This window comes from Corvus hawaiiensis, chromosome 3, assembly GCF_020740725.1.
Source record: "Corvus hawaiiensis isolate bCorHaw1 chromosome 3, bCorHaw1.pri.cur, whole genome shotgun sequence".
Taxonomy (NCBI): domain Eukaryota; kingdom Metazoa; phylum Chordata; class Aves; order Passeriformes; family Corvidae; genus Corvus; species Corvus hawaiiensis.
The window spans coordinates 76,044,274-76,071,286 of NC_063215.1; the positions used below are offsets into that span (position 1 = coordinate 76,044,274).

At 39.9% G+C, this 27,013-nt stretch overlaps 3 protein-coding genes across 9 annotated transcripts in view; 1 reads left to right on the top strand and 2 right to left on the bottom strand.

Annotated features, from left to right (window-relative positions):
* ERMARD (ER membrane associated RNA degradation) overlaps positions 1 to 5,487 on the bottom strand; it is a 27,610-nt gene extending 22,123 nt beyond the window's left edge. The window contains exon 1 of one of the 2 annotated variants that reach the window (XM_048299319.1): positions 5,175 to 5,487. The gene's annotated coding sequence lies outside the window, so the exon portion shown is untranslated. The remainder of the gene's footprint in view (positions 1 to 5,174) is intronic. The other variant, XM_048299322.1, reaches the window with a different exon arrangement.
* Positions 4,917 to 23,274, top strand: PHF10 (PHD finger protein 10). Of its 3 annotated transcripts, none has more exons than XM_048299325.1 (12): positions 4,917 to 5,046; positions 7,624 to 7,730; positions 8,291 to 8,421; positions 9,235 to 9,312; positions 10,745 to 10,878; positions 10,990 to 11,139; positions 12,239 to 12,348; positions 13,800 to 13,953; positions 16,403 to 16,558; positions 21,225 to 21,333; positions 21,611 to 21,799; positions 23,048 to 23,274. In XM_048299325.1, the coding sequence occupies exons 1-12, from the start codon at positions 4,978 to 4,980 to the stop codon at positions 23,131 to 23,133; spliced, it is 1,473 nt and encodes a 490-aa protein (XP_048155282.1). In that variant the 5' UTR covers positions 4,917 to 4,977; the 3' UTR covers positions 23,134 to 23,274. The 3 variants fall into 3 exon arrangements, with proteins under 3 accessions (XP_048155282.1, XP_048155281.1, XP_048155280.1); XM_048299324.1 differs by having other exon boundaries at positions 4,918 to 5,046; positions 9,229 to 9,312; XM_048299323.1 differs by lacking the exon at positions 16,403 to 16,558 and having other exon boundaries at positions 4,919 to 5,046; positions 9,229 to 9,312.
* C3H6orf120 (chromosome 3 C6orf120 homolog) lies at positions 21,955 to 26,971 on the bottom strand. Of its 4 annotated transcripts, none has more exons than XM_048299327.1 (2): positions 26,740 to 26,971; positions 21,955 to 25,044 (listed from the first exon to the last, which is right to left on the bottom strand). In XM_048299327.1, the coding sequence occupies exon 2, from the start codon at positions 24,998 to 25,000 to the stop codon at positions 24,443 to 24,445; it is 558 nt and encodes a 185-aa protein (XP_048155284.1). In that variant the 5' UTR covers positions 25,001 to 25,044; positions 26,740 to 26,971; the 3' UTR covers positions 21,955 to 24,442. The 4 variants fall into 4 exon arrangements, with proteins under 4 accessions (XP_048155284.1, XP_048155286.1, XP_048155285.1 ...); XM_048299329.1 differs by lacking the exon at positions 26,740 to 26,971 and adding an exon at positions 26,516 to 26,655; XM_048299328.1 differs by lacking the exon at positions 26,740 to 26,971 and adding an exon at positions 26,494 to 26,655.
* Positions 26,972 to 27,013: the final 42 nt, after the last annotated feature.

Below are 27,013 nucleotides of genomic sequence, written 5' to 3' on the forward strand. Positions count from 1 at the left end.
GAGCAAATTAAATCATCTATACATGAGCTACTTGTTTAGTAACAAGGAATAAGAATAAGTAAAATGAAGAAGTAAACAAACCAAGTCTGTATTTTGGGTAGGCTGTTTGAATTAAAAGCTTGAACTTGTGGCTAACAGTCTTGGATGGGTATGTTAACATCTGTGTATTTTTACTTGGAAAAGGGGGTGAATTCAAGGTACTAATATGGTGTGTCTGATTGAGCTGAAGGGCAAACTTCAGTTGGATTTTGCTGTAAAAGAGGTTAAAATTGAGTGAAAGTCGACCACTTCTCTGTTTTCAGGCCAAACAGTAGTGTTAAAACAGCCAGAAGATGATAACCAGTTTCTAGCCTTCTGTGTTTCATTGTTAACGTATTCCTAGACTAATTGTTGGGGTTTTTTTCTCTTAACTGTGCACCATAAAGTATTATTTAGAGTCCGTTAAATTCTAAAATATCGACATGTGATGTGGACTTTTTTTTATTATTTTGTACAGTCAAAAGGAAAAAAGACACAAGCACATCACGAAGCTCCAACAGAACAGGCAAAGCCAAGATGCCCTAACACATACAGACTAGAGCCACGTACTAAAGTTCAGGATTGTTTAGTAAGAGACAAAGCTCAAGCGATACTAACGGTATAGTATTTTTTAAATTAATTGTCTCATTGCAAAAGTAGCTTGTCTTGCAAAGTATTTATGGAACAGTGTAATTTGCATAAACTTAAACATTTGCATAAATCTCTGCAGTCTTTGAGTTTTGGCACATGAGAGTAATGTGAATGTACTCTGTTTTGCAAAGTGCAGAAGAGCCTCTGCAAGGTCATTGCTGAGCATGTGCTGTTTAGTTGGAGCCGAAGCTTCCTAAACTCTTGCATTTTTTTAAATCAAATTGAGCTACAGCACAGTTCAAAGTACCATAATCTGCAAAATACCCAGTTAGGGAAAGATCATGACATCAGATTTGTGGACTTCTATTAATTCTGCTAATATCACATGACCTGCATAAAATTACTTGGTATCCTTGACAGTCAGACTGCTACATACATAAATTAAGCAAAAATGAAAGAGAACAATCTGTTGAGATAATCCAAAGCTGTTAGTGGTATTTTGAACAGTTATAACCAGATCTTTTTAATTCTGCTGTCTGGAAGACTTGTCTTAGATATTTGGTACAGATATTTGTAGCACTATTTTCCAGTGAACTGAGCCCAAATGATGGAGAAGAATACACTCCTGATTGTTAAATGGAGGTTGGCTGGGCATGTGTGTCACCTTTAAAAAAACAGATACATTTTAGAGTAAAAGTAGTGCATCCTTTGCTGTTTGAGATGATCATCTGTACTGACTATTCAACTCATTAGTTCTTCTCATGTTCTTTTAATGAAAATAATTGTAAAGGGTGTTTTTTGCAAAAGACGACTAGGATGAAAACTAAGATCTTCCAACATTGTTTTTGATAGAATAAACTACAAGAAGCCACATACGATGGAGCTTCTAGTCCCTTCTTGTGTGCTTCAATCTCAGAAGAAATATTAAAGTCTGTGAAGGAATTGGACTATGACCGTTATAAGTATGTGGTATCAGTGCTAATTGTGGAAAAGGCAAATCAGGCAATGATTGTAAGCAAACATATTTGTTACACCTTTTGAAAATTGGAAACAACTTTTAGACCTGTGTGTTATCTCCTAGGTGTTCTTTCACATTCAGCAGCTTAACTTGTTTGAGGTGGTACTGGAGCTTTTTTCTTTAAAGAAAGCTCCATACTTTCTTCATGGGTAGTAGTTTGCCAGGTGACAATTCAAGGTGCTGCTGTGACTGCCTAACTCTCTGAAGGCTGTTTTCTTCATGTGTTCAATAAGTGGTAAACAGTGCCTACTGTACTTCCCTGTTAAACAGTTGTTTCCGCTGTGTGCTGTGCCAGTACAATCGCTTGAGTTCAGTGAATTTTTTTTTTCTTTGTCCAGTGTACTTGGATCTCCATTTGGGTTGTCACATGCAGTGCAAAATTCTGTGCAGTTGTAATGCGGGGTGACATGGAACACAAGGATGGCAAGGAAAGGGATGGTAACTGCAGCTGCCACCAGACATGCTCCTGGGACTTCAAATTAACACCAGTCACCTGAACTTGGAACACCTAAAATAAAAGGATAGTGGATTTTGCTGTCTTGGTATATAAATTTAGTATTCCAAGCTCCCATTGGCATTCAGAACGCTTTTATCTGTCTAACAGTGTCAAAGAACACTTCTACCTTGGAGTGTTCATCATCAGTTCTCAAAACCTGATTGAAACCAACCTGTGTTTAGTAAGTTACATGAAACAACTTTTGAGGGTTCAGCTTCAGTACCAAAGCCAGTTTGTGAGGTGCCTGCATCTACCTGCTTTTCTGGTGCCGTCTCACAGTATGCTGCCTCTTAAGCAGTGCTTTAACTGAGGAGCTGTAGGTACAAACAGATTAGTGAAGTGGTCCAAGCTAACTTTTTTCTCACAATGAATATGTTTATTCCAGCAATCAATGCACACAGTTTAGCTTTGAAAGCAATTCTAACAAAAAGGCTGAGAGCCCAATAAATGGTCACGAGTAGACTGGAGTAAGCTGGAGGTGGAGGAGTGGGGGATGTGACTTCTTAGTTGTATATGTTCCCAAAACTAGTGTCCATTCACACAGACATTCTATTGCTTTTGAAGGGGTGCTCTTACAGTAGGTTAAAGTGTAATAAGTGAATGCAAAAGAGAATTGGAGGTTTGGTGTTGAGATTTTTGGAGCTGTTGAGGTGGGAGCTTTACTGTGAAGCAAGAAGATGTATTTAAAATCGAATAGGAATTGTTAATTTTATTCAAATTTTGCATTTTGTTAATCGTTGTAACTCTCCTAATATGATTAGATTAGCATTTAGATAATGCTGTGTGTTCTTTAAAAAATAAATAGTAAAACTGCTGTATATAGGTTCACTAATACCTTTTTCTCTTTTATCCCTTTAGGTTGCCAGCAGATGCCTGTGGGATGATCAAAGAGACACTTGGGTTTCAGCTAAATGTGAAACTGATACATTTATTGCACTGGCTTTGGTAATGGCTTGTTATACTGACTAAAACTCTGAAAGTCACAGCTGGATTCATGCATCACAGTACATGGTATACTTGAAAATTTTCAAAACATCATTATTTTAGTATTAATTTTTTGTCCTATTGCTGTTGGCACATTCAAACTGACATACAGTTGTGATAACTTTGCTCAGTTTTGCTCTATTTAAAAAAAAAAAACAAACCCAAAAAAATGCTTTGGAAGTGTTTATGTTTGAGTACATATGGGCTTCATCTGTTGTAATGCTTTGCTGTGGAAGTGGAAGCAGCTGGTGTAAGGCCAAACATTGCAAAATTTTGAATGTTGCTTGTCTGTTGGGTGCCTAGGACTGTTAACCAATGCTTACGTGCAGTTGCAGGTACCAGTTTTCTTAAAAGCATGCTTTTTATAAGAAAAAGCAGTGTTCATTTTTCATTTTCATAGTTGTATCTATGATAAAGTGCTAGTTTGCCTAGAAACTTGGCTGGGAAGGAAGCTGTGTTCTGCAGTCCTAGGAACTTGTGCAAATTTCCAGTCGTTTGCCTTGAATGAAGTGAAAGTTCAGTTATTAGGTTCCCCAGGTCTTAAGCTTTGGTTAAGTATTGCTTAGGGTCTGGTTGGTGGAGAAGAACTGAATTGAGTGAATTAGGTCACTTTGGTCTAGGGGCTTCTGGTGGCAGTGGCAGGAGGACGACGGGGTCAACCACGAGGCTACTCAGAGTTGGTCTGTAATTGGCAAGGGCAGCAGTGATTGTATTTTTTAAAATGAGACTCCAGCAGATCTGTGAAGTGTATAGACATCAGCTTTTGGATCTGCTGTGTGTGGAAATCGAGCGCTGGTGCCTTTGCCATGTCCGTTTTATTGTTGGGAGCTGAAGATAAACGCGGAGGGGGCAGCGGTGTTTCCCAACGCCCTGTGGCCAGCTTGGGTCTGAGCGCGTTTGGAACCGCGGCCGGGCAAGCCTCGAAGGGCGGTGAGCAGCCCGGGCCGTGGGTGGGCGCACACGCGTGGCGGGGGGAGCCCCCGGTCGGGGGCGGTGCCGGAGCTGGGGCGCGGCCGTGCGCTTTGTTCGCCGGCGCGGGGGCCGTGCGCGCCCACGGGGCCCGGCTGCATGCGGGCGGGCGCGCGCGCCTTCCCGGGCCCGCGGGACGAGGGTCGCTCCCGTGGCGGGTAGGGAGGGCTGCGCCTCAGCTCCGCCCGCCCGTACCGGCGAGACCGGCACCGGGAGGCGGCGCGGCCCGGCGCGCCGCCGGCTCGGCGCGACCGCGCAGCGGCGGGGAGCGGCCGCACGCGCCCTCCCTCCGTCGCAGGGGCGAGCGCGCTCGTGGCGGCTCCTCCGAGTGCGCCCCCCGCCCCCCGAACCCCCCTCCTGCGGGGGCTGATGGTTCACAAACGTAGCTCGTCCCCGGCTGACGTTCCCGGAGACGGGAGCCTGCCGGCGGAGCGGAGCAGCCCGGCCCTGCTGGGTGCCAGCTCCCGCGCTCGGCGCTGACCACCCCGCCGGGGCGATGCTGCCCCTCCGTCCCGCGCTGCTGCCCAAGCGCTACCGCGGCGGCTCGGCTCCGCGCTCGCGGCCGGGCCGCGCGGCCGCCCGAGCGGCAGCGGCGGGAGGAGGAGAAGGGCGCGGCAGCGGCGGCGGCGGCAGCACCGGCGGCGACGGGTCCCTCGCGCTGGTCCCGCGGGGCGGCGCCGGGTCGGTGCGGGTGCCGGTCCGGCGGCGCGGGCCGGGGTCGCCGCGGGCTGCCCGGAGGGGGGCGGAGCAGGAGCCACCGCGCCCGTGCGCGCGCTGGCCGGTAGGGGCCGCTGCCGCTCCCCGCAGGGCGCGGGGGGGCGGGGCCGGCGGGCGCGGCGCGAGGCCCGGTCGCGCGGCGGCGGCGGCGGCGTCGCTCCTGTTGGCCCAGCCGGCGGCGGCCATGGCGGCCGTGCTGTCCCCGCGCCTCTGCGACAGCGACCCGGCCACGCCCGGCGCGCAGTCCCTCAAGGTGAGAGCGGGTGGCGGCGGCCGCGGAGCTGCGGCGCAACAGCCGCCTCGGCGGGAGGCCTCGCGCGGCCCCCGCGCCTGGGCGCCGTGACCCGCGCCTCCCACCCGACCCGCCCGCCCCGGGCTCACCTCACTCCCGCCGGGGGCGCCGGGCGACGGCGGGCGGCCTCCCGCGCCCTGGGCCGAACTTTCAGCGCGCGTCTGGGGCTGAGCGCCCGGGGCGGTCTTCTTCCCAAAAGTCCGTCGGCGTCTTCCCGGGGGCGGCGCGGCAGCGGAGTCCTCACCGCGGCAGCGCCGCAGCCGGGAAAGTTTGGGTCTGGCCGCCGGCAGTTCCGCGTTGGCCCTGCCGGCTGCTCCCGGGCACCGCGGGCACTTGTGGCGCCAAGGACTCCCGGCACAGATCGGCAGTCGCTCTTTGAAACACGGCTTGGGTAGTTCAGGCTTCTCGATCGCTTAATAAAGGAGCGTTACGTCGATCTTGCAATAATAGACGTCCCAGAAGTTTGTAACGTCACCATGTTTCGTAAGGACTAACAGGCTTTTTACAGAAACATGCGTTTTCAGCGAGAAAGGGGCTTTTTTTGGCAGTGTTTGACTTTTCATATAAAGAAAGTCACAGAGTTATCCTTTTTTTTTTTTTTTTTTGAACAGTAAAGGTGGTTGAGCAGCAATGTGCCTTTAAGATTGCAGATGTTTTTGCTTCTTACACGAAGTTGTCTGCAACAAACTGAATTTATGTGATTGAATTTCTGAAATTTTAAGCAAATAAGGAAGCAAAGATGCAAATGGAGGACACTGATCTCTCTATGTTATGGATACTCATACTTTGTAACAGTACCAGATTTAATAAATGAAAAATTACAAAGGAAAAAAGGGAAAACGAGAAACTGATACCAGGCACTTCACCAAACTGTCAGGTTGAGATCTGTCTTTTAAAGACGTTTTGAAGTCTCTTGGAAGTTTTGGTATACCAGAGGGTTGCTTTGGCCCTGTTCTGGTTTCTGTCTAGCAGTTAAAATGATTTGGAGTGGATTAATATTCTTGAGGGAAATAGAGATGAGCTACTGATGAGACAGCTGTGCCACAAAATACTCCTGCAATGTTGTTTTGATTGGGGGCTGCTGCTTTGTTTTTCTGAATTTATACAGGGTATTCTCAGCAATACTAGGAAGTGGCATTACTGGTAATGTGAGTGGAGATGCTGCATACCACTTTTTTTTAAGAATGACTGTACTAAGAAAACACAGTTTCATTAAGTTTTGCTTTTTAATTTTTATTACTGCATGAAAGATGTTCTTTTTGCCCCTTAAAGAGGAAGAAAAATATTTGTAAAAAATTGTGCAAACAAGAAATAAGCCAAAATTGCAGGAGACAAATGCTTTTTGCCTATGGCCTGTCTTGATTATAACATTTCACAAATGTTGCATAATAAAAGTAATGTATTCTTATTTGCTGGAACATTTTAAAGTTGCTATTTCAAGTCATATGTGAAGTAAAACATACTAGAATGAAAGACATTAGCAAAGGTAAACCTAATAAACATTGTTGTCATTATTAAATAAGTAAGTATCGTTGAGTTTGATCCATTTATTCCTGACAAGTTAATTCCTCTTGCTTAAACTTTTCACAGACTTTAGAAAATTGATTCTTTCACACTGCTCCACTTTAGAGATTCAATTACTTAACTGTTTCATTCCTGACTCTACTACTAGTTACAGTAGGCAACTCACTCAAAGATTTCTGCTTTCTGTATCTCAGTTATGATCAAACAGAGTTGGTCACTAAATGCTTTGAGATTGTTGATGGTGTGAGTAGGAGTTGTATAGCATTACTGGACAACAAAGCAGTGGAAAACAGCATCAGCAGAGTCACTGTCTTCTAGATTTTACAGACAGAACTCTTTGTTTTGCTTAGGTCTTTTTTTCCTCTTCACTCTTTATTCCCTTTCATTATATTGATCGCTTGAAATCTGAATAGTGACACTGTAAGTTAACTTCTGAATGTTCCTTGGAATAGCTTTGTTCTCTTCTGTATCTGTTGTAATACAAAGTTAGGGTTTTTCTTCCAAATATTTTTTCATCTCAAGAGACGAGTCTTTGCTACTTGCTGTTATGATACTTTTTGTAAACTGTATACTGTTCCTTTTGTTCTAACTGTATGCCCATAAACTCCTGTATTGCTTTTGTAATATTTTCCCTGATTTTATAAGCATCAGCTCTCAGCAAGGATTTGGTGGTTTTCTTCTGCACTTGCTTTTGGTTTGGAGTGTTAGTCTAATCAAGTGCCAGAGGTAGTTTACATCAGGAATTATGAATTTGGTGGCCAGAGCTACAGCTCTGTCTATTCAGAACTCTACCTATGCCACAGGTGAGAAGCCACCCAATTCTCCTGGGCTACCATGCGTCAGGCAGGTAGTTTATAACAAAGAATAGTTTGTTATGTAGACTGCCCTGTGAGTTGTTTGTTACAACAGCCATAGAATGGCTTAGCAGTTTGAGTATATTTAAATTGTGGATTGCCTTGTGCTTTACATACCTTCAGAGTAGTCTGATTTTTAAAATATTTATTTTCATTTTAGGATGACACAGAAGAAAATTCCAATGATGGCAGCCAGCCATCCAAAAGACGGCGTATGGGCTCAGGGGACAGTTCTCGGAGCTGTGAAACTTCCAGTCAAGACCTTGGGTAATACCATTTTTTACAATTCCCACTTTTTATTGCAAGTCTGAATTTCTTGTTCAGTATGCTTAAGTATTAGCTGTTTTTTCTTTACTTGAATATTCTTCATACATCTTTCTGAATTGAGGTGATGTCCTATAAATAGCTAGATGTCTATTGCTCCCAGCATATTTTAAGGTATTTTATTTTAAAAGGCCACAAACAGTGCTGCATCTGATTTACAATCAGCACAGTTTACCTGTTTTTAAAACATTGCATACCTGAATGAATTTTGACACTGTAGTAGTTGCTTTTCCTGGTGTCCTCTCCATTATGATGGGTATCACTTTCTTCAGGTTCTCTCCCTTAGCATGTTGATAAATGGTGATTTAGAAAAATATAAGTGAAGTTGGGTATAACAATGTGACTTTTGAAACGGGTTCACAGGATGCTGTGTCCTAAACTGCTTGTCCAAATTTGTAGTTACTGTTCATTGATATATAAATAGGAATTACTGAATTTCTAGAGATGTAAGCATTCTTCTTAAGTATTGTTGTGATTTGTTCTAACATTGTTCTGATGCTTAGGTATAGTTATTTTCCTGCTGAAAATTTGATAGAATACAAATGGCCACCCGATGAAACAGGAGAATACTATATGCTTCAGGAGCAAGTTAGTGAATATTTGGGTGTGACTTCTTTTAAAAGAAAATATCCAGGTATTTATTTTTAAATAAAGTTTTTCTTCTAAAAGCTTGTGTCTGTAAACAGTTTGGATGTAGTGTGTGCTTCTTTGGTTATAGGATGAGCTAACTGCTTAAAAAAAGACCCAGCAAAAGCAGATCTGGATTATACTTGTTGTACTTTGTATTTTCATTACTGGCATATTAAAAATGTATCCAGTGGTTTTTTGAAGTAATGCAAGACTTCATGGTATTGCCACTGAAAATTTGCGAACAAGTCTGATTGGGGGTTAGATCAGCAAGAACCTTTTAAAAATTGATGTCAATTCTATTTTTAAGTGATTTGTTGGTCATTTCTTACTATATAACTGTACCTCTCTATTCTGTTTCCTGAATTATGGCAACGCTCCTACACTGTGGAAAAATTAAAAAAAACATGTTTGTGGAGGTTCTAGTATTTGAGCCTTCATTATTCAGAATTGTCAAATCTGATTCTTTTGTTGGGGAATTTATTTTTAAAAGTCACAGTAAAAGAAAAAAGTCTGTGCTTTCAGTACTTGGTAAAACTTTCTGCATTTGAACTTGTACATCAGGTTTCTTTAGTTTTTCTGTAAATGGTAACTATAGGCAGGGTCTTGACCTACTACAGGTCAAGAAAATTTACCATGTTCCTACATTGTTTTTTAAATTAGTTTATAAAGTTGTCATGTTCCTTGGAATAATGGTATAATACAGACTCTAGGTTCCTGGAAACAAACTTCTTGTGAAGTATTCTTACACTGTTCATGGGGGAGTTTCAGTTACTGCACACATTTTTATTTCTCTTTTTTGTTTTCTTTGGAGATTTAGAAAGGCGAGATTTATCTCACAAGGAGAAACTCTACCTCAGAGAACTAAATGTTATCACAGAGACTCAGTGCACACTAGGTAAGAAAACAAATTGTTAGACTCCTTATTACAGTAGAAAAAGTATGGCATGCTGAAAAAGTGGGTTCAGTTTGCTAGAGAAGAATTGCATCCCTCTTAACTGACAGCATAAATTCTGAAATTAGCACTGGTTTATTATTAACTTGGTAAATTGGCCATGATGTATCAATATTCCATATTTATTATTAACAAATATATTTTGGATCTATTCTAATTACTTAGAGGGGATTTTGCTATATTGTAAATTAACTTCTAGAACCTTTTTCTCTTATAAAAGAGACCACCATAATTGTGTGGTGTCATATAAATACATTATGTATATATGTATATATATATGTAGGTGGTGGTATATATTACACATATATATGTACATGGTGTCTTTATATACATTAGTCTTAATTTCCTGCATTGCACTGGAGCTCAGGAAACATCAGTGATGTATCTTAAATGGTTCAGCTTCTATGTTAGAAATTCGAGGAGTGTATATTAAGGCACTTGAATGTAGTTGAAATGGATTGATGTAATTGCTGAGGCTTATATTGAAAGAGTTTTTTTCTTACTCTGCTAATATACGTGACTTCGACATGTTAGAGTTTAAATGATGCTGCCACGATTTTTTTTCTGTGTATCATGAGTCTGTCATCTTATATGCTGCCAATCTTTAGTATAACACCTTTATTTCTTGCCTGCCAGCTCTCTATTTTTTTTAACTTAGCTATCGGTAAGAGAACCATATCTTAATTTTTATTAATAGAAGTAAAATGTTACATTTTGCCCGTTATATCCAATAGAGATATGTGCTGAGTTAGCTACCCCTGTTTTTAAAATTATAGTTATAATCAGTTGTAGTAATATAAGTCATTCTGTGCTGTTGTCCATGTTTGGAGTTTAGTTGTGTTGGAACCTTCACAGGAGGAGTTCTGCATTGTAGCTGCAAACTGAGGCATTCTGACTTCTGAACTTGAAATGCTTTAATTGGGAGTCAGGAGTCTGTGTGCAGTTTGCTGCTCTGAATTGCTCTCATAATGATTCTTCCTTGATTTGTATAGAGACGTTATGTAAACCTCGTAATTTCAGTAATGGTTCTGCAGGGTAATGAAACTTCACTAGCATTGGAAACTGAAACTAACAGTACAGGAGGTCCCATCTAGAACAAAGGTTCTGCTTCACCAGTGCCTTTAAGTAGGTGGTTGGGTCAATGTGAAAGGGTCTGTAGCTGTAAGTAATTATACAAGCCTTGGGTACGAGCAAACTCCTAATCAACCTTGAAAACTGAATGGCAAAAGTTCATTGCTGCTTGAGAAAGGGAAGCATTGTGCACAGCAGGTTGTTGTCTTTAGCTGCTCAAAAACTTGAGTTGGTCATTGTGGGATATAAATAACCTACAGTTACTTTTGCCAGATAGCATCATTATTGGTTTTATTTATTTTAGGTCTGACAGCTTTGCGTAGTGATGAAGTAATTGATCTTATGATTAAAGAATACCCTGCCAAACATGCTGAATATTCTGTTATACTGCAAGAGAAAGAACGACAGCGAATAACTGATCATTATAAAGAGTATTCTGTAAGTAGTTATCATTCAAGTGAACCAAATCTGTGACATGAGTGTGAGAAAAAGCTCTTCTCAAACTGATAGTGAAAAGTATGTGAATTAATATATTTGTTTTTATTCCAGCAAATGCAGCAGCAGAACACACAGAAAGTAGAAGCCAGTAAAGTTCCAGAATATATTAAAAAAGCTGCCAAGAAAGCTGCAGAATTCAACAGCAATTTAAATCGAGAGCGGATGGAAGAAAGAAGAGCCTATTTTGATTTACAGACACACGTAGGCACATTTAAATTGCTTACCTAGTGAAGTTGGGTTTGGTACCATTTTAGCTATTTTCCAGAGGGGTTGATCATTGTTTCATTCATATAGGGACTTACAGCTTTGATGTTAAATGGGTAATTCTGCTAAAATAACAATCTCAAATATATTTAATCTGCAGACTTTTTAAACTTGAAAATACCTGTCTTCAGAAGCTCTAAAAATTTCAGTGTTATTTTGTTATCATGTCTTTATTCTGATAGTAGTAGCATAAGACTAAGGGGGTTGTTGATTCACATAAATGGCGAATTCTTCTTTTGAATACCTCAAAAATTTTGCCTGACAGTATCTGAAGTAGAAAAGAAAACTATTTATTACTTAAAAGTGTGCTGCCTGTCAATATTATGCCCTTGTTTTTTGTTAGGTGTTACATTATTTTTGTATTGCATATGTTACATGCCTCTGCTTGATTAAAAAAAAATTATCTTGCATTTTGAAGCAATATTGTTCTGCTTCTATAAAGGCAGTAAAGCAAAAATTTTCTCTGCAAATTATTACATGGCAGACAATTAAGGAAAGTTTTCGTTTTCCTGGTATTGTCCCATGTTAGAGACAAGATAGTGGATAATTACTTCTTGTTCCTTCTGAGAGAAGGAAAGCTTATGTGTAAGCTTCTTCTTTTCATATATTTATATTATTAATGGGGTTTTTTTGTAGTACAGTCTGGTTTCAGAATTAGATGGATGTGTTCTTTCTACTCTAAAGCCATATCAACCAATAATGATAATACATGCTAAAGATGCCACTCACAATGGCTAATGTTCGCTATTTCGATTGCTAGGTTTTAATTTCAAGATTATTTTTCGTAGTATACTGTTTAAAGTGGTTTTACCTAATGTTTGTTCAGTTCACTAGATGCTTAGTGATTGGCTTAATCCATGATACTGTTTTGTGAGTGGGATCTCTTAACGGTTTTAATGAATTGAGTTTTTCATGGTAGCTGTTCCAATTCAGTAAAACTGGCAAGTTAAAAAATGTTGGGGGAATAGTTGGTGAGGAAGGCTCAACAGTTTGTATGTGAAACAAAAATGTCATTGTTTTATATTAAACAATGCAGATTATCCAGGTGCCTCAAGGGAAATACAAAATCTTGCCTACAGAGAGAACAAAGGTTAGTCCTTATCCAGTGGCTCTCATACCCGGCCAGTTCCAGGAGTACTACAAAAGGTATTTTGAAAGCGTTTCAACTGCCAATTCTGTTGCACTGATCTCTTTTGTCTACATGTAGCAGGTGGAAAACATTGCAGTGTCTTTGCTGTAAGGCTTCAAATTAATTCTATGTTTGAGACACTTGCCAGTCTTCAAAGATGCATAGTGTGACAGCTTGTGTCAACAACACAGTACTGGCTGCAAGAGCACTGCCTCTGCTGGTGTATTGCAGTGCCTGAGATTTGTCCTGCTCAGGTGTTTACCGTGGTAAAAAGAGGCATTGATTTCACTCCTGCCACTGTCCTTTTTTACTTATCATCTGCCTCTGTATGTGTGCTAAAATTAATGTTTCTGTATCAAGGTGTTGTAATGCTGGCTTGTGATCATGTGTTTTCTGTGTGACAGTCTGCTGTTCTATTTTGAATTTTTAGAAACTCTTTAAAAAAAATTTGATTGGTCTTGTGGGCTAAGTTTGATGTTGGATTTGTAAAGAGAAAGACAGTGCAGAATGGATCTTTGCATTTAATGAAAAACATATTACTTGACTGTTGACTTAAATTTAAGATTTTACCAGTGGCATGCTACCGTTGAACAAATCTGTACGGATTTGAAGATTTTGCTGAAGTCTTTCTGTTGTACAGTAGAGATGGTATTCATGCTATATGTGCTTGGTTTTCTTTAGAGAAGCTCTTCGTCTGCATCTGCCTTGCTCCTTCCAGTGTGTGTTCATCCAGCCCACCCCAAATTTGCATGTTACAGGACGTTCCTGAAGGACTTTAATTTTATTAAATTAATTGAATTAAAATTACTACGTATTATGTTTATTTTGCAAGTGAACTGCAAGTGAAGCTGCTTTTCCATCTCAGTGAAGGACATAACCTTTCAAAATATGCAGCAAGACAGTATCCTGTTCCTTACAATGCTTGTCCTCAGCAGTAAGAGGACTTTTGTTTCTTAGTCCTTAAAGTAAAAAAGAAAAAGGGTAGATTATGCATGTTAAGCTGTATCTGGCTATAAGCAGTAGGATTAGATCTTTACATTCTTCTGAAGTTATATTTTCATATGCATTGTTTTGTTCTCAATAATCAGCTATACAGCTGTATTCTTTACTTTGCTTTGGACATGTTTGTGTGCCCTGGGTTAGAATTGTACACGTTATGGGGCACTGTACATTCATAAACAAAGTGTATGGTCTGTTGGGCACAGTAACATGGATTGGTTAAAACTTTGCAAATACACTCTCCTGTGTTCCATGAATATCTGCTCTACAAAGAAGACAAGTACTATACATGGTATCCCATTTGGGAGGAGAAATTAGTATGTTTCCTTTGTTTTCGGAACTGCATGTTTTTATGTGCCTTCCTGAAAAAAAGGAGACTCTTTCTCAGTGAAGTTCCTGTATACTGTGTGACTTAATGCTTATGCATAAAGTACACATAAATGAATGAATTTTATTTATTTAACTTCAGATACTCTCCAGATGAGCTTCGTTACTTGCCATTAAACACAGCTCTTTATGAGCCTCCTTTGGATCCAGAGCTGCCAGCATTGGACAGTGATGGAGATTCAGATGATGCAGAGGAAGGGCGAGGTGATGAAAAACGGAAAACCAAAGGCAATTCGGTGAGATAAATTGAAAGTATTCTTGAACAAAAAAATCCTTTCCTTCACTTTTGTTAGTTTAACTAGTTTCTTTGTAGAATCTTCTAACATTTGCGAAATGAAGGGAAGACCATTTTAAGTACTTCTGTTTATTTCATAACATTGCTCTCCAGCTTTCTGTTTTGGTCCATTTTCAAAGTAAATTGAACAAATATTTGAAATTTCAGGCCTTTTTTCTTTTTTTTCTTTTTTTTGTTTGTTCTGTTTTGTTTAAAGAAATTTTCAAGAAACTTCCCAGTGCAGCTTTTCATTATGCCCTTTTTCCAAAGGGAAGTTGCTGGCATTTCTGAGGAGAATGAACATTGTAGTTCAGGTCACAGTATATTTTGCTGTTTGAAGTCCCACAGAATCTGTCCCCAAAGCAAAGGCGTTGATAACCTCATAACTTTTTGTGATGTGGAAGCAGCAAGTACTCAGTATAGAAACAGTTATTTCATTCCAATTTAAAAAGAAGGTAAAAAGCACTGGTGCTTTTGCTTTACAATACATATTTAAAAAGATACTTATGTTCTCTCCACTTAACGCAAATACAAAATTAACTGTTAGCTGAAACTTAAGGGAAACTTTCACCTATATACCTTGATAGTGTTTTAAATGCTTGAGAGCTAGCTGAGTTTCAAATTAGCTGAGTACAACTGAACCATTGGTGTATTGGTGCAGTTTGTATGTTGGTGACAATGTCTTTCCAGAAGTTTAACCCTAACTTTAACAGCAGTGGAATGTCACAGTGCATTTAGCAATTTCTAGTGTGATTGATGAACCTGTTTGACAATGGGTATGTACAATTCTAAATTTTGGCATGTAAATATTCATCTTATTTGAATTTCGTAAGCTACTTCTAAGTGAAGAAGAATGGAAGAGGTCAGCTTGTAGGTTAACAAAAGGAAATACAGGTGTTTAATATACTGTTTCTGCTTGCAATTTTTTGAGAGGAAGAAATCATATAAACACAACATGCTAAATGTTAACTCAAATTTTTGATTTAATCACACTCCAGCTTTTTTACAGTTGGTCAGTTGGTCTTTAACCATTTTTTCCCAGTTTCCTTTTCCACTGACTTCCATTCTCATTATTGGTAAAGAAAAGTAACTGAACCAAGCAGACTATCCTTTGATTTTTACAGAGGCTCAGAAATCTTTTTTTTGTGGCAGAATGCAGAAGGAAAAATGTCCCTGAGTTTGAAAAGTGTAGAGAAGTGTGGAAAATTGATAATCAGATTCCTGTGAAGTGGTTTTGGCTTATGGGAGCAGGGGTTCTTAGCTAGTCGGTCATGGAGGGGGGCATATAGTTCAAAAAAAACTTAGAGGTGAGACATTGTCTGATTTGGGCTACCTACCATTTGTCAGATCTCCCTGGTGAGTCCCATGATATGCTTTATACCTTTTCCTTTTTCACCCCCCCCCAACCCTCCCCACACTGTTGGAGTTGGTAGCAGTTTTCTTCTCTATAGTGTTTTAGTGAGGCTATCCTAAATAACCCTTCCCCTAAAATAATGGTGAAACATACCATTTCTTGTTGCCACATAGTTTAATCTGCTTTTGTGTTACACTCCTCCATTTGCCCTGTGTCTGTTTTATCTCTTTTGATTTTAGGATCTGGGGCACAGGCTGATTACTATTGTGTTTTTACAGAGTGTTACTGTAGGGCACCATTGTTATTTGGCCTCTTGGTTTTTATTGTAATAAACATTAGTAATCACACTGCTTCCTTCTGGAGCTTTTTGGAAGCCTTTATTAACACTTTTCTGAGAAAAGTCTTGTGCTGCTGCTCTTAATTATGCTTACATTGATCTCTCCCCCTCTTTGAACCTCTTCCCATCTTTCTTGCCTCCTCATTCGTCAAAAAAAAACCCAACTTGTAACTGCAAAATAAATTCTGTTGTTTGGTTCTATATTAAATATGGATGCCTGTTTTGCCATTGATAGCATTCTTCTGCTGCAGTCCAAATTAAATATTTAGATTGCTCCTGGTGAAAATAGTAGATGAAGGTGGCAGAAAAAAACCTTCACATGTTTAATTCAAAGCAGTGCTTGTACACTTTAAATACATGAGAAGGGCACTTTTAATTTTTTATTGGCCCTATACAATGTAAACAGCATCTTGCATTTAGTGGATTTCTTTCTGGCTTCTAATGGAAAATGGTTCAAAGAATTACACTGTTGTGCTCCCCACACTGGTACTAAGACCAACTGGAAAACATGACTGCTGTTGCTGACACCAGTCTCTCAAACCAGAAAAAAACAGATTAAGAATGTTGTGAACAAAGGTGTTCTAGATGTGATAAACCCCATGCTTTTGCAGAAGGAATGATGTATCCTTCTCTTACCTTAGCTGGCTCTAAGGGGCATAGGAAAGACTTGTCTGTCTATCCAAAAAATAAAAAAATATAGCTATGGTATTTTTATTATAGGACAATTCGTCTGGCAATGTATCTGAAGGTGATTGCGCCACAGACAACCAGGAGGATTCTTTTCAGGGAAGACAAAAAACAAGAGACAAAAGTGCTACTCCAAGAAAAGATGGTTCCAAACGTTCTGTATTACCCAAATCAGTTCCTGGGTACAAGGTAGAAGAAAAAAGCCCCTGACTGAATTTTACTCACCAGCTTCTCCCTGAAGTATTTGGTTTTTTCAATAATGTGGAACTTCTGCTTGCTGTACTTCACTAGCTGTTCTCCTGTTGTGTGCTCCATCTGTTTGCTTCCTTATTTCCTTTTTGCTTATATTTCATGTGGGGCTTTTCTTTACCCTAGCTGTACAGTGGCCTCCTATTGTGTTAACTTCTTAGATTCATAGGCAGTAACGCTAGAAAAATCCACTGTGGATTTATCATTGGAACTCAACATCTTTCTGTCTGCTTTAACGTAGCAATCAGAAGTATGTGCCAGTTTGAAGCTAGCATTCTCTATTTGTTACTTTTTTTCTAGTTCGTATGGCAGCATATCAAGAGACCAGTGCTGTAAAGTGCAGCTATATAGCTAAACATATTGTTATGACATTGATTTTAAATACAGCCTTTTATCCTATGATGTTACAAGGTATAGGAAGGAAGGCAAAAAGCTTACTACAGCTGTATAGGCAATCGTATGTAACCCCTGTAACAGTATATGGAAAATAGCCTTTTATGTAGTTCATACTATATAGTAACATTTGTGGGCAATATGCTTTTATCTAAACTAGAACGTTGGTGAGGATGTTAAGACATTTCAGCTATCAAGCAGTGATTGCCAAACTTAAGACCCAAATCTTCAGTATTCCTGTATAATAATTTCAAAAATTATGATAAAAATACTTTTCAGAAGAAGTGGGTTTTGACATCATTTTTTATGTGTTACTATTCTGCATACTGAGAGAGGATCTGACTAAACTGTAACACATTAAAAGCACGTAATTGTCTAGACCTGTTCCACTGAGAGGAATGAGAATTTTCCGTTGACTTACATGGGAGCAGGAATGACCCATAAAGAGGGAAAACACTAAGTTAAGGTAGGGTTGAGTGTTTACCAGTCAGGAATGCTTATTTACAGTTACGGGACAAGAAACAGTTTTGTCAGTGACAAGTTTGTACATACTTAGAATCTGTCTCAGCAAAAGTGAGCTGTTGATGACTTGCATTTTATATTCATAAATATTTACTATCTGTATTTACCAAGTTAATAGTAAATAAACTATAACTTACAATAAGAAGCTAATTTCCAGCAAGAATTGGACAGCTTTGATAAATTTCCTCTACATACAGTATCTGTACAAGTTCATAACAGACAGCAAGCTCCAGTTGCATTTTCTCTTTTCAGGAACTTACTAAGAAATGGGTGAACTGTGGATTGTGGTTTACCACATATATATATTTTTTTATGTGTAACTTTGCAAGAAGTTGTGGACATAGAATGCATTTCAGTATTCCCATGAACATGAAATCCAAAGATGAAGGCTGAAATTTTGCTTTAGCTTTGTTTAACTTGACATTAGGATTGTGTGCCACTGGTTTACAGAAGTTTCACTTAGCTGTGAGATGCCCAAGTGTTTGATTAGTCCAATCTATTTAATGGCCTCATGAATGCATAGAGAGAGAACTGATGGAGCAGAACTTTCAGCAAAGTTTTGGACTTAAAATTGTAGAAGAGTAGTATACAGCACTGCATTTTGAAAATGGATTCCCATAGCAATTACTTATTGGTTCAAAATCACTGATCCTGTCAGTAACAAGGTCTTACTATAAACTTACAGTGCCACATCTTTGCAATGTCAGCATACCCTGCCTGCATCAACCATCAGGCTCTTGTTAAGTCAGGGGTGGTGATGATGTGTTGGGAGGGTGAGAGGATTGGCTTTCTTGTTTGTGGGAACATTTGAAAGCTTGCAATAAGCCAAATTACATGAGCTGTTTTAACTGGCGAGACAGAATGATTCTTGTTTGTGAGTCTATAAAAACACCAGATAACAATATACCTACCATATGTGCCTACATGTTAAGGCACTTTGAGCCGAAGGCTTGACTGATTCAAAATGTTTTCCCTGTGAAATCTTTATAAAACTTTTGTTCTATATTGTTCTTTAATATTGGACTATTTTTGTAGGACACTAATTTTTGGTTACATGTAGTTAAAATTGAAGGATAATTGCTATGGCATCAGCATATATATGTATAGTTATAGGCACGTTATGAGTATTACAGGATTCCATACATTTCCACTGAGTTATTTTTGAGTAAAAGAAATACTGTATTTTATATGGAGTCTTTTTTTATTGTCAGTTCTTTAACAAAGAACAATGAGCATGTGTTTTACATTTTGTCACGTTACAAGTAGCGAGTCTGTTGCTGCAGGACTGACTACTACAGTTGCACACACAGGGTACTGTTAAAAGTACAGGAGATTTTTTTGCACATAAAAATGAAATGTATTGAGTATCTTTATTTTGCAACACTTCTGGTTTGGGTCAATGTATATGAAAATGTAACGCTTTGCATTCAGAATAGGATGTTATAAAAATGGTGTAGTTGGAAAGCTTACTTCGAGAGCTGCAGCGCAGCAGCATGGAAGTGAAAACCTACACAGCACAAAGTCATCATTTTGAGCCCCCATTCATTTTCTCTCCTATCTTAATCCCAGTAAGATGAGGAAGTAGAAAGCAAAATTTACTCCTAATGAGATGGGATATTGTGACTTCCCATTTGGAATTAACAGACATTTTTATAGCATTTCTAAAAGCCAGTTATGTTGGTAGAACTGAACTGGATTGAAATGTGAATCATCTTGATTTTCTTTTTTTTTTTTTTCTAAAAATACTTACATACTGTTGGAACTTCATTCTTCATAGGCTGTGATTCTCACCCCCCTTAAAATGCACAGTTTCTAATGAATACAGTTTAGTGAACTAAGACTAGATGGAAGCATTGTTAATAAATGCATCTATATCAATGAGAGTTATGTGTATCAGAGTGTGACCTGCACATACCTGTAACACTGGTGTGTGTCCAAAAGGCAGCTCACTTCAGCTGGAGTGTGCTGTTGTATATTAAAGGCAGTAAAATACAAATATAAGCCAGAAGTCTGATTAGAAGAGTGCACTTGCTATTCTAGAAAAGCTCAGTTTCTTAGATTAAAACACAGTTAAAATAGCCTAAACAATGGAAGGGTAAATGCTGACACACTGACAAAGTTTAAGCATGTGCCACTCTTTTTGGGAGGAGCAGGGTATAAAGGTATACATGTAGGACACGTAGTAGAGTTAACAGTAATTGAGTTCATGTGTGGTTTTGCTTCCATAATATTTATTATTTTGTAGCAATGTTTGTGTGTTAGACTTCTTTTACTGTTTTATTATATTTATGTATAAAACAGGTTGACTTTGCTTTTTTAAAATAAATAAGCAAAAAAATGTGTCTATGAATGCCTCTGTCATCTTTTGAAGGAAGTTACCTATAAACGTCTAGTGTGGTGTTTTGCTTTCTTGAATAAAATTCCTTAGACCAAACAATTTGAAGCAGGCTGTAGACATGTTTTGACATAAAAAGCAGATTGAAAACTTCAGAAAACTTGATGCAATGCAGCCTGATACTTTAAAAATGAATCAAGATACTAATTACCTTGCTAGGTGCTATCAAAAAGTGGCTGGGAAAATAAACGCACTTAAAGATAAGTTGTATTGCAAAAGATCTTTGTAATTATTTTTAAATATATATATATACACACACATATACATATATATATATATATATTTGTGTTTCACTTTTTAAATTTATTTTAGAAGTAAACCCCATTCTTCTCCCCGTGTGTGATCGGTAGTTGACTGGGATTCTTGCTTACTGACAAGCTGTTTAGGGGAGAATATGCCTTCAGCGCCCTCTCCTAGCTGGGTCTTTGCAGCAACGTTGTTTTTTAAAACTGGCACTAGTCAGTTTAATATCGGTGAGCACTACGTTAATTGTAGACTACATTTCTCACTAACTTCATTATACAGCAGTTAAAGCTCAACAATGTAACTACTGCCATGTTTCTGAAATTTGGATGTGCCTTATTTCTTCCTCAGGCCTCATCAGGATGAAACTGGTTTATCTAATGAGTTGGGACACAGGATACATAGATGTTTCACATTTTAACAGCCTGCTATTTCTCTTACCCTTTAAATGGATCTCATGGACCCAGACACACTCCAGATGATCACTTAGAAAAATTACAGATGTAAATCTGTAGTTAAATGCAAGGCTCTGCTTATAGTGGTTATGACTGGATACAAAAAGGAATGGTAATAGAAATACAGCCTTGTACAGCATAGCTAACCAGATAAGTAGAAACTGAAGATAGATAGAAAAAGCAATGTATGCAAATAAAAAATTATCTGTAATTTCCTTCATTAACAGGAAATCCACATAGTTTATAAAGTAGTATTCTGTATTGGAAGAATCTTCCTGACATTTTTCATTGTATGTCACATTTAGTTTACCGTGAGGAGAATGTTAGCTGATGAGTTAATAGGAAGAGGCAAGTACATGCTTTTGATCCAATTGGATTTACATATAACTCACTGTGTATGACAAATGCAAAATTTTAGGTAGTTAAATCTACGATTTTTTTCAGTGCTGCTGCTTGTCAGTGATGGTCACATGTTTCAGGGTTCACACATCCTGACAGATAGTTTATTAATTTTAATAGTTAAGGAGATAGATGACATTTCCTGTTGAATCTGTAAATTCTTCTGGAATGAATTTATAGCCCTCTTCTACCCTTCCAGCCAAAGGTCATTCCAAATGCTATATGTGGAATTTGTCTGAAGGGTAAGGAGTCCAACAAGAAAGGAAAAGCTGAAGCTCTTATACATTGCTCCCAGTGTGACAACAGTGGTAAGTATCTACATACACTAAGTGGATTCCTAAGGGAATTTGACAGATATTTTTGTAGACATATTTAGTGGATACTATGTGTAGCAACAGTTGTTCAGTTGCCTTTTCTGTCCTTTGTTAAGACCCCATCTCTCTCTCGTGTTCTCTGTACTCGCACACTCTGCACTGTGGGATCTCACCAGGAGGTGAGCTAAACTTCATGTTCGGTAAAAGCAAAGTCTAACTAATTTTAAATTTCATTTCAGGCATAAAAGTAATAACACTGGTTTTAATCTAGGCCACCCTTCTTGCCTTGATATGACCCCGGAGCTTGTTGCTATGATTAAGACTTACCCTTGGCAATGTATGGAGTGTAAAACGTGCATTATATGCGGGCAGCCTCACCATGAAGAAGAAATGATGTTCTGTGATGTATGTGACCGTGGTTATCACACTTTTTGTGTGGGGCTTGATGCTATCCCTTCAGGTAATAAAGTAAGAGTTACTTGTTCCCTTCCCACCTCCTCTGAGTCCTGGGCTTTCTCAGAATTAATACATGCATTGCTTTTGAAAGAATAGTTTAAAACAAGTGTGAAGGTAAGAGTAAGAAATACTGTAGGAAAGCATTCACACTGTAGGACCTGATTTTTTTACTAAGCTTTATTTTTGTATATTTGGTTGTGCACAGTTAAACCTGGCAATTCCTGTGTAGGAAATAAAATTGGCTTTTACAGCATAATCCAAACAGGCTCACTTAGAACTATTTCTTTTCCATATCCACAGAATACTGAGAATAATTAGCTCTTTTCCTTGAAGAAACCTGTAAAAGAAACTGTATTGCTGCATATTGCTAGAGTATAGCTTTCACATTAATTGTGCTTTCTAAATGAAATAGTTGTCTCAATTTAATATTTGTAAATACCTCTTTAAAATACCCCTTTCATTCCCTTTTTTATTCTTGTCAAACTGGAACAGAAGTACCTCCATGGCAGACAGGCAGCCTGTAGCTTTGAATTGCCTAGTCACTCATATCATCTGCCGAACTCAGGGCAGTAGAAAGAAAGTAACAGCTGGCACTGTTGCTTTACATGTAATCCTAAGTCCATTGTAAGTTCATGAATACATATTCAGTGGCAGTGACAGTATTCCCTGGACAGTACTTAAAACACGCTGTACTGCCCCATTTTGGGAAGCACTGGAGCTAGCTGTCACTTTAGTACTTTTGGTTCTGTGGCTGATTTCACTTTGAGGCTGACCTAAGAATGTAAACAAAATAGATTATATGTCTACAAAACTACAGAATTACCAAAGCAACCTTTGATCCCAGCTGTTCTAATATAAACAGTTAAATGCTTCCCCAGCTGCCATTCATTTCTGCTCTGGGTAACTTCATGACCTCACACTGTAGTCATTCACCTTAAATATGACCGGCAAACTCGAGCATCCTTTGTCAAGCTCGTACCTAATAACCACCGCCTTGGCAGTGCTGGCATTTCCTGAGGTCCATGAAGATTGGTGTAGCCAGTGGTTACACACAATGAGTCTGCAAGGGAGCGTGAATTGTATATGCTGCTTTATAGAAGAGACGCTCAATTTAAAGAAAAGCATTGGTTGTTCGCATTAAAAGGAACCACTGCAAATAGATAAGCACCTAACAGAATGGTGAAGGGCTGCCTAAATAGATGAGAGAGTAACAAACTTAGTTTCCCAATAATTGATAACTTTCTTTTCTTAGGTCGCTGGATTTGTGATTGTTGTGAGAAAGACCCTCCTGTACCCAGAAGAGGAGGAAGAAGGGGTAAAAACAGCAAGGAGGGTTAAAAAGGCCCTAAAAACTTGCTGTCCAAAACTTAACTGCACAAATTAAAGTGATACTTTGGTGCTATTTAATCAACCACTCTTAAGAGGAGAAATACCACTTTTTTTTTCCTTTTTACTAAATAAACTTTGTCTATATAATTATTTTTTTGTGCTACAAATCACTAATGTCCTGTCAGATGTTGAGATAGACAAACCAAATTCCCACTCAAAAAGAGAAGCCTTTCAGGAGTGAAATCTAAATTATACATGCATTTGTATAAAATTATAGTAACATACTTGTTTATTTCAGTGCACTCATCAGTAAGCTCTGTGAAAAGAAAATTACAGAGCAATTTAAATATAGTTTATTTGCATAGCAACTGGTTATTTTGAAAGACTCGACCAAAGCAAAAAGTATTCCTGGAAAAAGTAACTTCTAAGAAAAAGTGGGCATGAGATGACCTTCTAACAAGATACTGCAAATCCCTTTTCAGCAGAAATTTTCCTTGCAAGCTAATGACTTATTCAAAAATATGTGCTTGAAAAAAAATATCAATCACAAAAAGCTATCAAGAGAAGTGTAAGAAAGCCCCTGTCGAGATACCTATATGCTGTGTTGTTTTTAATCAGAGATGAAAATGTCATACTGACAAGTACCAACAGCTGAAGGCTCCCTCTCCCTGCAGTAATAGCAAAGAAGCAACATGCACTTGATTCAGGTCATGGATTTGTAGTGATTATGAGTGACTGGACCAACCTGTTTGACAGATGGCTGATGTGATGTAGAGCACATGCAGTCAAAATACAGACCATCTATTCCCTTAGGTGATTGATTGTTTCCTCCTTCCTTCACCCTAAGCTCCTCAACTTCATGAATACACTCAAACACGTTGCTAATCAGTTTTACTGGAGATACTTGCTCAGAAAAGAAGCAGGTTTTATTTTTAAATGTGATCTAAATTGAGAGGGGGACTGAAGTGCAGTAGTTTATTCATTTTTCTTTATAAAATACAATAGAAAATACTGAATTGGAATTGATTTTCCTAAGCACCTATTTTAAATGAATTTAACAAGATCCCAACTATACAATCATTTTTAAGCCCTGATCTCTGAAGAGCACTGCAAATACTGTGCTGGCTGCTCATTTTACCTATTGGGGAGGATTTACAATATAAAATTAAGTATGGCTTTTTCTCCCCACTTCCTTTCTGGTTTAGGAAATGTAACCTGAGTATCTCTTCAGGAAACATAATGAGTATTAAATATTACAGCAAGTCATTCATACCAATTCCACAGGATGAAGTGTGACTTAAGTCCAGTGTGTATCAATTTAAAAAAGAATTTCAAGTATTAATTTCAAGATTCCAATAAGTATAGTCCAGAAAACAGACTCCTCATCCTGAGGTTCATCTTCTGTAGACTGTGAGTATTTCTGGTTTGCCTCCATCTCCTCAGGGTTATAAGAAGCCTCGCCAAATGGGTACTGTACAACTGTTCGATCGTAGTACACCTTCATTTCAAACTCGCTCTCCAGGTGAGAGGGATGGCCGTAAATCCCTATTCCCACAGGGCGGCGGAAGTGTGCAGGCACATGGACGATGTCTTGGCCACAAGTTACAGACTGTAACTCGTACTCGTCAAAGCTGGGGTGAAGTGTCACATCAGATACGTACAAGTCTGCGTCACCTTTTAAACTCCGCATCTGCAGAACTATCTTTCCCTCGTGATTTAGTCTCAAATAGCTGTAGTTTCCTGCTCCAATCTGACCTTGGACAACATGGAGAAGAATCCATTCCTCTGGTATGTCCTCTTCCTCAAAGGCATTTACCACCAATAGTACTTGAGCCGTCACAAATACTGTCAGGAGTCTTCTCCAGTGTGTTGCCATGGTCTTAAGTTGTATTTGGATTCTTCCTGTGTCTCGTGTGCTACCTTGTGAATACAAAACACAATTCAGATTTTAGTATATTCCCTTCTTGGAAGTAATCTATTACTTTTTTAAAAATTTGGTAATTTGTATAAATCCTCTCTAACCCATACAAAGTTAACTTCAATTAAGTGTGTTACATTAACTTGTATTTTTTAATAGTCACAGAAACCAGTGCTAAGATTCAGAACTTTGTCAGAATAAAATGGCTTAAGTTTCCAAAAGTTAAACAGAAATTAACCTAGCCAGCGTTCTTGCAACAGAACTGACATAGAGACTCTAGTTTCATTCTACCCGCATGCATGCCAGACTTGACAGATACCCAGAAGGGATGAAACCTAATAATGATTTTAGCTTCAGTTTAACAAACAAACAAAACAACAGTTAAGGAAAGGAAGGCTTTTGCATGCTTGAAGATGCTTAACTTTATATGAGGTACTCTAGGGCATCCTATTTGTTCTCCCATCCTCTCAACTTCAAAAGACAATAAAGGTGCAGATCTGGATGTGGATTTGAAGCAGTAGGCATTCCAACTTGCATGGAGATGGAGTTAGAAATAAAAATAAATTATCTAATGAGGTAATACATTAATTTATGACCCTGATGTGTGGCTTGTTTCTAGGACCAAATTTGGCATATTTTCCCTGAAAAAAAATGCATACTTTCAAGGAGATTTTGTTAAAAATGCTCAGCTCTTTACAGCATTTGCATACAAAAGATAAGGCTGAAGGTATCAGGACAAGGGGAAGATGGAAAGGACTGCTGCAAGATCAAGGTTCTTACAGCCTATTCCCTCCTTGCTGCACACTCCCAGTTAAGACAGCCTGAGTGTGCCTGCCACACTCCAGCACTATAAACAGCTGCACTAAGTCTCTGTGTGCAAAGCAGCAGCTTCTAAACCTTGATGAAGGCTTCCAAAGTATATAGCTGACTGAATTTGACGTGCAAATCACAGAAGCCACAAGCCTGAACACCTTCATGTTTAAGAGGAAGATTCTCATCCCCTCATTCCTTCCAGAAGGACACTACAATTATCTGAAACCAGAAAGCTGCCTGTAAGTCGTTTTGTACCCTGCTAGCATCAAAACAAACTGCATTACTTCCACTGAGATGTCACTTAAGCATTAGAAGTTCTACAATTGAATGGATCCAGGGGAGAAAAAAACCAGAAAAAAATGCCCAACTGTTTCTGTAGTTCGACGTTTTCTGCTCCAGATGCCTCTCTACTGCAGGGCCACAATTCTGCAAAGACAGCATAAAAGAACAAGGTGCAGCATTCGCTGAACCTGCCAGACTGACAAAACTCCCTCAACGGCTACAGGAAAAAACAGTCTTTTGTTTCCCCCACATCAGGGAGGTGACTCTCTGTCACTTGTACATCGAAGTAGTGACGAAAAAGCCGAGCGGAGGCACAGGAGGATCTCCACATCTGACCAGAAAATCATTAAAGTTATCTAGCAAAGAACGAAAGCATGCTGACGCTGGCGCAGCGTTCGGGAGGAGAAGCGATTCCAAGAGACCTTGGACAGAGCCACGAACGAGCAGCTCTGCCCGCCCCGGCTCGCCCCCGCCTCCTCGCGGGCGGGACGGCAGCTCCGGGGGACGCGGGCGGCTCCGCGCCGCTCCCGCCGGGCGGCCCCGACAGGCCCGGCGTAGGGCCCGGCGTTACCCCGCCGGCCGGGGGCTGGGGCACGGCTCACCTCCGACCTGCCGCGGGGCTCCGGCTCCGGCGAGGCCGCAGCCACGGCGAGGAAGAGCAGCGGGGACTCCGCGGACGTGCGGCAGCGCAGGGCGGCCGGGGCCCCGCGGGAAAGCCCCTCCCCGGGGCGGGCCCAGGGATAGCGCGGCGGCCGAGAGGAGGCCGGCGCTGAGGAGCCGACGGGGAGGGCGGGACACCGCTCTCCCTGCGTGCCCCGCGAGCCGCTCCGGTGCCTGGCCGAGCCCGGCCCGCAGCGGCGCGGGCGGGGTCGCTGG